The sequence below is a fragment of the Tachypleus tridentatus genome, chromosome 9 (genome assembly GCF_004210375.1).
Source record: "Tachypleus tridentatus isolate NWPU-2018 chromosome 9, ASM421037v1, whole genome shotgun sequence".
Lineage (NCBI taxonomy): Eukaryota > Metazoa > Arthropoda > Merostomata > Xiphosura > Limulidae > Tachypleus > Tachypleus tridentatus.
In genome coordinates, this window is record NC_134833.1 from 13126605 (window position 1) to 13136358 (window position 9754).

Sequence of the window (9754 nt, forward strand, 5' to 3'; positions counted from 1 at the left end):
TCTTACCACCAACCCACAGGGGGAACCTTCGGCTTTCCTTAGTAGTATGCTATTAAATAAAAACAAAACAAAACAAACAAATAAATAAACTAAGTACTATAAGTCTTTAGTTAATGAAATTTAATAAAAGTGAATACGTGAATAAAACTAGTGTTACTATGCTCTAGATGGAAAATATATTTGCAATACAAATTTAAGGTAATCAATCAGTGTTCAATCCAAGAAGTCTCAAGGGCAAGACATTAATGTTTTTATTTTGAGCAGGTATTAATAAGTCTGAAAGACAGAAACGATGGGTCTTATCTTAGGGTTAATATCACGACATCTGGACGGTAAAATTTTAAGGCCCGATTTTAGAATCGCTATTTTCACACAGATATCACAAAATCTGGATGAATAGGTTTTAACATTTAATTTTAAATCAGATATACAAAGTCTGGACGGAAAAAATGTAAGATATTCAAGTCAAAATCTACACATTTTGGTCTTGAATTTTATAACAAATATATGAAATATGACACAATAAAACACGATACTAATGTATATCGATATGTATAATGCAATGTTTTTCAACACTTAGATATAAGCACTGTTCATACACTTGTATATAACGGTCGAATTGATTATTAATCTTTATAACAACGAGCCAAATATATCACCAACAAACTGTATATATGTATATGTTAATTACTACAGGTGATTCTGTTCATAGTACACGTTGTTAATTACTACAGGCGACTCTGTTCATAGTACACGTTGTTAATTACTACAGGTGACTTTGTTCATAGTACACGTTGTTAATTACTACAGGTGACTTTGTTGATAGTACACGTTGTTAATTACTACAGATGACTTTGTTCATAGTACACGTTGTTAATTACTACAGGTGACTTTGTTGATAATACACGTTGTTAATTACTACAGGTGACTTTGTTCATAGTACACGTTGTTAATTACTACAGGTGATTCTGTTCATTGTACACGTTGTTAGTTACTACAGGTGATTCTGTTCACAGTACACGTTGTTAATTACTACAGGTGATTCTGTTCACAGTACACGTTGTTAATTACTACAGGTGACTCTGTTCATAGTACACGTTGTTAATTACTACAGGTGACTTTGTTCATAGTACACGTTGTTAATTACTACAGGTGACTCTGTTCATAGTACACGTTGTTAATTACTACAGGTGACTTTGTTGATAGTACACGTTGTCAATTACTACAGGTGACTGTTCATAGTACACGTTGTTAATTACTACAGGTGACTGTTCATAGTACACGTTGTTAATTACTACAGGTGACTCTGTTCATAGTACACGTTGTTAATTACTACAGGTGACTTTGTTGATAGTACACGTTGTTAATTACTACAGGTGACTTTGTAGATAGTACACGTTGTTAATTACTACAAGTGACTCTGTTCATAGTACACGTTGTTAATTACTACAGGTGACTTTGTTGATAGTACACGTTGTTAATTACTACAGGTGACTCTGTTCATAGTACACGTTGTTAATTACTACAGGTGACTTTGTTGATAGTACACGTTGTTAATTACTACAAGTGACTCTGTTCATAGTACACGTTGTTAATTACTACAGGTGACTTTGTTGATAGTACACGTTGTTAATTACTACAGGTGACTTTGTTGATAGTACACGTTGTTATTTACTACAGGTGATTCTGTTCATAGTACACGTTGTTAATTACTACAGGTGATTCCGTTCATAGTACACGTTGTTAATTACTACAGGTGACTCTGTTCATAGTACACGTTGTTAATTACTACAGGTGACTTTGTTGATAATACACGTTGTTAATTACTACAGGTGACTTTGTTAATAGTACACGTTGTTAATTACTACAGGTTACTCTGTTCATAGTACACGTTGTTAATTACTACAGGTGACTCTGTTCATAGTACACGTTGTTAATTACTACAGGTGACTCTGTTCATAGTACACGTTGTTAATTACTACAGGTGACTCTGTTCATAGTACACGTTGTTAGTTACTACAGGTGATTCTGTTCATAGTACACGTTGTTAATTACTACAGGTGACTCTGTTCATAGTACACGTTGTTAATTACTATAGATGATTTTGTTCATAGTACACGTTGTTAATTACTACAGGTGATTCTGTTCATAGTACACGTTGTTAATTACTACAGAAGACTCTGTTCATAGTACACGTTGTTAATTACTACAGGTTACTCTGTTCATAGTACACGTTTTAATTACTACAGGTTACTCTGTTCATAGTACCCGTTGTTAATTACTACAGGTGACTCTGTTCATAGTACACGTTGTTAATTACTACAGGTGATTCTGTTCATAGTACACGTTGTTAATTACTACAGGCGACTCTGTTCATAGTACACGTTGTTAATACTATAGGTGATTCTGTTCATAGTACACGTTGTTAATTACTACAGGTGATTCTGTTCATAGTACACGTTGTTAATTACTACAGGTGACTCTGTTCACAGTACACGCTGTTAATTACTACAGGTGATTCTGTACATAGTACACGTTGTTAATTACTACAGGTGATTCTGTTCATAGTACACGTTGTTAATTACTACAGGTGATTCTGTTCATAGTACACGTTGTTAGTTACTACAGGTGACTCTGTTCATAGTACACGTTGTTAATTACTACAGGTGATTCTGTTCATAGTACACGTTGTTAATTACTACAGGTGATTCTGTTCATAGTACACGTTGTTAATTACTACAGGTGACTCTGTTCACAGTACACGTTGTTAATTACTACAGGTGACTCTGTTCATAGTACACGTTGTTAATTACTACAGGTGACTGTGTTCATAGTACACGTTGTTAATTACTACAGGTGATTCTGTTCATAGTACACGTTGTTAATTACTACAGGTGACTCTGTTCATAGTACACGTTGTTAATTACTATAGATGATTTTGTTCATAGTACACGTTGTTAATTACTACAGGTGATTCTGTTCATAGTACACGTTGTTAATTACTACAGAAGACTCTGTTCATAGTACACGTTGTTAATTACTACAGGTTATTCTGTTCATAGTACACGTTGTTAATTACTACAGGTGACTCTGTTCACAGTACACGTTGTTAATTACTACAGGTGACTCTGTTCATAGTACACGTTGTTAATTACTACAGGTGTTTTTTTATACTTTTAAGTTATTTGTTGTTCAGCACAAAACTACACAATTGGTTATCTGTGTTCGTCTGCTCGCAGTAGGTATCGAAACCAAATGTTTAGCATCATATGCTCTCAGTCTTATTTTGAACTACCAGAGGACCATCTTATAAGAACGTAAAATTAAATAAAACCACTTAGAATAGGCAAAATAATCACATTGAATGAAATCTAAAAGCGCAACTACAGTATAACTGATTTTTATTTATTGTAAAGTAACGTGTTTTTTTTTAAAACGCTTTCAATCTGTGTGAGAATGTTTTGAGACAAAATGCCTGATCTGACCTATGGAAAGTCCGTTTATAAATAACTACATGCTCTAAAAATCAACAAAAGCTGCAATTGTGATGTCAAATTTTTTGTAGTGACAGTCAGAACCATAAGATGGGAGTTAGAAACGTAATAATTCGGTTGGGGCAGTAGTTAAGTGTGAAACGTCAAAGGTTTAGGCATGACCTTTTTTAACTTCGTAGAACACTTCGAAATTCTAACGTATTGAGTATATAGAGTCATTTATAATGGACAGAAAGAACAACGGAAAGTCACTGTGAGTTAAGCCGTTGAAGAGGCTTAAACATCTGCAGTGAGATTTCTCTAAATCAGCCAATAATGAGTTAAAAAACACCAACACCATTACCACATATACTTAAGTATTCTACGTTACCGTCTCGAAAATGTGAGTTCATATACTTTCAAAGTACAGTGTCAAATTACGTGCCGACTTCACACTTTAAATTTATTAAAAGAAAGAAGTAATAGTTAGTTCTGATCTTCGCGTAAAGCTACACGAGGGCTACTGCGCTGGCCGTCTCTAATTTAGCAGAAAAAGACTGGAGGGAAGGCAGCTAGTTCTCACCACCCACCGCCAACTCTTGTACCAACGAATTGTGGGATTAATCTTTAATTATAACACCCCACGGCTTAAAAGACGAACTTATTTGGTGAGACGGGGATTCGAACCCGCGACCCTCTGTTTAAGATTCACGAAAGGAACCATAAAGAGGTCACAGTTGTTTAATTATAAACCAACAGTTCATTGGGGAGTAGCATTTACCTGAAGTGATATGTCAGAAAGATATATTTGTCTCTATAGCTTTAATGTGTGTGAATTCTTGAAGGGTTTTTGAATCCCACTACATAAGTTACGGATTTCTAACTTTACGCACATTATGAGCCCCAAGGGTCTCAACGGCCAGGTAAGAGGCTCCTAATGTTCAGGCATAGCCATTTTTAGAAAACGACACCTATCGGTTAGTTTAAATCGAATAGTGGTCCAAACTTGCCACAGTTAAACGCACTCGTAGCTGAAAGAGTGGAGTGTGTTTAGTGACATATCGCTGTTCGAACCTTTGACCTTGAGATTCTCTGCTGAGTACAAGTTCGTTGTTCAAGACAAACTTTGCTCAGTCAGATAAAAAAAACGTACATAGAATGTTCTAGAATAGCCTCAATAGAATACGTTAAAAAACACAACTGGTATCATAGTCATTGAAACTCTCGAAGTCGAGGGCAGCTGCTTCTATAGCAGCTTTACATTCAGCCCACGGTTGATTACTCGTTTCTGGTGCTGCCATCTGCGGGTCAAAATTGGCACACCTGGGACTTGCTGGTAGACACAACCCCGGTGAGTATAGGATATTCGAGGCTTCACCGAGATGGTTTGAATTGGACGAAGAAAAGTTGAACAGAGAGGGCTTTGTGTGTAGATCGTTCTGACCTTGCTGGAAGCTTGACCAACAATCAGAAGAGAAGAGACTCGTAACCTGGTCAGTAAACTGAAAAGCATCTGCTGTGGAAGCAGGTAAGAGATCTAAATCACAAGGAAAAGGGGAATCGTTCGTGTCAGAAGTGAAGTAATCGTCGTTTAAGATCAGAGGCTGAGGAAACAGATGAGATTTGCAGTCGCTCACTGGGTTTGCAGACGAGTGGAACATCTCTAACTCAGTGTGTGAATAACTTAACAGAACGTTCAGGTCATGTTGTATACTATCGTCTATGTCACTCATTCCTTCTTTGTTCTGATTAGGTGAGCAAGTTACCATTGTTTCAGCTGCAACTTGGCCGCTAGGAGTCACTTTGTTACAGTCGATAGTCTCCACGTTCATTATCGGGGAAAGGCCACGTGGAGACGCTGTTTTTAAACTCCTCACAGTGTGGGCCAGATGATCAGTTTCTCCACTTGATCCTGGTGGCAAGTTCTGGACGACATCTGGTACGCGTTGTTTCCATTTCTCAGTTAAATGCCTAGTACGTTTATCTCTCCGGGATTTCTTAATAAACCCAATATTTACCTGTCTCTGTATAGGACGACGCTTCTTGAAGACGCCATCTACCAGCGATTTTGCGTAGTTAGGGTCCAATTTCCAGAAACCCCCTTTACCGGGTTCGTCCTTACTGCGAGGGACTTTGACGAAACTTTTGTTCAAAGACAGGTTATGTCTGATGGAATTCTAAAGAAGAAAAACAGAACACAAAACTAAGAAATGTTTAGATTTTCCCAAAGATAAAGGGAAAACAAATTAAATAACAGACAATAAGACTTGACTTACAATGTTTTTAATAAATCAGTTTCTAATCCTAAATATATCCTTATAGACCTAATAGTAACTACATTAAAATCCTATAATATTCATGCAAAGTTTGAATTACAAGAATTAGCAAAGTGTTTTTTTAGAAATTTCATGTGAAACTTTATTTTTCTGCGTTCATGAAAATCATATTGAGTATATTCAGGGTACTTCTCAATACATGATTATTAGGGGTTATTAAAAATATTTTATTAATATTATCAATAGTTTTGTAGTACTTGATTTCTTATATGTTATTGATTTAAGTGAGTATATTACGTACATGTTATTGATTTAAATGAGTATATTACGTACATGTTATTGATTTAACTGAGTATATTACGTACATGTTATTGACTTACTTGAGTATATTACGTACATGTTATTGATTTAACTGAGTATATTACAACATGTCATTGATTTAACTGAGTATATTACTACATGTTATTGATTTAACTGAGTATATTACAACATGTTATTGATTTAACTGAGTATATTACAACATGTTATTGATTTAACTGAGTATATTATGTACATGTTATTGATTTAACTGAGTATATTACATACATGTTATTGATTTATTTGAGTATATTACTACATGTTATTGATTTAACTCAGTATATTACGTACATGTTATTGATTTAACTGAGTATATTATGTACATGTTATTGATTTAACTGAGTATATTACTACATGTTATTGATTTATTTGAGTATATTACTACATGTTATTGATTTAACTCAGTATATTACGTACATGTTATTGATTTATTTGAGTATATTACTACATGTTATTGATTTATTTGAGTATATTACTACATGTTATTGATTTAACTCAGTATATTACTACATGTTATTGATTTAACTGAGTATATTACTACATGTTATTGATTTAACTCAGTATATTACTAGATGTTATTGATTTACTTGAGTATATTACTACATGCTATTGATTTAATTCAGTGTATTACTACAGGTTATTGATTTACTTGAGTATATTACTACATGTTATTGATTTAACTCAGTATATTACTACATGTTATTGATTTAACTGAGTATATTATGTACATGTTATTGATTTAACTGAGTATATTATGTACATGTTATTGAGTTAACTGAGTATATTACATACATGTTATTGATTTAACTAAGTATATTACTACATGTTATTGATTTAACTGAGTATATTACAACATGTTATTGATTTAACTGAGTATATTACTACATGTTATTGATTTATTTGAGTATATTACTACATGTTATTGATTTAACTCAGTATATTACTACATGTTATTGATTTAACTCAGTATATTACTAGATGTTATTGATTTACTTGAGTGTATTACTACATGTTATTGATTTAATTCAGTGTATTACTACAGGTTATTGATTTACTTGAGTATATTACTACATATTATTGATTTAACTGAGTATATTACATACATGTTATTGATTTAACTAAGTATATTACTACATGTTATTGATTTACTTGAGTATATTACGTACATTTATCAAGGTTTCTACAATTATAAATTAAACAACTTTCAAAATACATTAAGAACGCTATTATAATAACCTTCAAAATACATTAACATTGCTATAAAAATAACCTTCGAAATACATTAAAACTACTATAATAATAATACATTGTGCTAATATTATGTATCTAAACACCCACCAATAGTGCTAGTATTATGTATCTAAACACCCACCAATAGTGCTAGTATTATATATCTAAACACCCACCAAGAGTGATAGTATTATATATCTAAACACCCACCAAGAGTGATAGTATTATATATCTAAACACCCACCAAGAGTGCAAGCATTATATATCTAAACACCCACCAAGAGTGATAGTATTATATATCTAAACACCCACCAAGAGTGATAGTATTATATATCTAAACACCCACCAAGAGTGATAGTATTATATATCTAAACACCCACCAAGAGTGCAAGCATTATATATCTAAACACCCACCAAGAGTGATAGTATTATATATCTAAACACCGACCAAGAGTGCCAGTGTTATATATCTAAACACCTTTGGAAATTTCATTTCGATTAACGTTTCTTACAAAGTTTAGTTTTACCTTGATCCAAGATGGCGTGGAGACACAAATCGTTAAATGTTAAAATTACAGATATTAATTATAAAACATTTTGATAATTCTGTTTTATATTCTATCGGTTTTAGTGTGTTTTACTACTCATGAAGGAACACAGACAATTACCCAACATGTAAAGTTCCACGATTTAATAAAGTTTCACTAAAGATTTCCAGGTTTGGTTGACCAGACTGTGTTTGTATTTATGTAAAGCCATCGAAAATTATCTGTGGTTCCTGCTTATAATTTTCAACTGAGTAGATCAGTACTTTCCAAGATTTTTTGTTTTGATGGTGACACACTATGTATGTATACTAACAATACTTCGACATGTAGAGACGAATATAAACTGGTATCAACTTTACCTGCAATTAGACAAGGCTTTGTTTGTGAACCTTTGTCTTAAAACGTGCCCCATAAATAAAGAAAACAAAACAATAAATGTCCATAATTTTTTTACGTGCCACAATGGCGAGCAAAGTAAAAATACTTTAGATTACTGAATTTTATAAATTAAAATACAAACTTGACGAGAGATTTGGTGTAATTCCCGAAAACTTGAGGGCTCACCTTCGCACACGACGCAGCACTCTAAGATGTCGCGACAGCTACTTTGGAAAGCACTGTGATAGACTATTCAACAACATTTACCATCAATTCTTGAGCTACTCTAATCCAACAATGGGATCTGACGTTACTCTTATAACGCACCTAAAAGTTTCAGCCGTATTTTTATTCCGTTTGCTACTGGTAGGTTTGATATAATGCTGAGTCACTTGTATGATTTTGTTACAACGTTCGAAACTTTTTAAGAACATTGGTAACTAGAAGGAGCCATTGTAATATTGACATTCAGACATGTACGAGTCTCAGGAGTTTTTAAAAGGTCCAATAAGCAGTGAAGTCTCATACTTGCAATCAGTTTGGTGCGTATTAAAATGTCTTTAAAAAATCCTCTTGTGTAGTTTTCCTTTTTTCCACCTGTTCAAAACAATACAGTATGTTGTGAACGAAGACGTGAACTACAGAACAGTTTTTTGAGTTGTTTGTTAATTTGTTTGCTTGTTGTTAAGCGAAAAAACTACAAGAGGGACTACCTGTGCTGTACCCACGATGGATATGAAAACCCGATTTAAAGCCTTTAGACGTATCACTGAGCCACTAGGGGAGGTATTGTTTGTAATGAAAATGGCAATAACTCATCAAGCGCAAGTGAAATCATTTGGGCCACCTTAGTTATAACTGTATTTTACATAAATAAATGTTTTTTTAGCGCAAGGCTACACACGTTCATTGCGGGTAATCGAACTCTCAAATTTTATCGTTGTTATTCGGTAAACTTACTGTTGGCTCACCAGGGTTGGGGGACTGCATATATGATAAAAAAGTCGATGGATAATTTTTTCTTATGTCAATAATCTTAATGATTTTGAGAACAAAATAATTAGTGAAATATATCATTTTTTCTCCGAAAGAGGGCCATAGTGTGTTGTCTGTCAGTCAGTTACTAGATTCGAAAATGACGTCATATAAGAGACGCTTAAAGTTGCAATTTGTACTGTCGTGACGAGATAAAACGTTCGCATGCCATGAGCCACGAGAATAATCACGAGCTCTGTAGTGTACAACATAGCGTGATAAGTGGGCCATAATGTGTTGTTTGTCAGTCAGTCAGGAGATTCGAAAATGACGTCACGTAAAGAACGCTTAACATTATAGTTTGTACTGTCGTGACGTCAGTAAAACGTTCGCATGCCGTGAGCCACGAGAAGAATAATAGAACAGAGCAGCGTGACACTTGAACTTGAAAAGGAAGAAATACAAATATTTATTAATCTTAAGATTGATTTTATTTTCTCTTGAAATGGAACACTTT

At 33.8% G+C, this 9754-nt stretch overlaps 1 protein-coding gene across 1 annotated transcript; it reads right to left on the bottom strand.

Annotated features, from left to right (window-relative positions):
* Positions 1-3461: 3461 nt before the first annotated feature.
* LOC143226997 (uncharacterized) lies at positions 3462-9252 on the bottom strand. The gene is made up of 2 exons (XM_076458544.1): positions 9223-9252; positions 3462-5650 (listed from the first exon to the last, which is right to left on the bottom strand). The coding sequence occupies exons 1-2, from the start codon at positions 9250-9252 to the stop codon at positions 4661-4663; spliced, it is 1020 nt and encodes a 339-aa protein (XP_076314659.1). The 3' UTR covers positions 3462-4660.
* Positions 9253-9754: the final 502 nt, after the last annotated feature.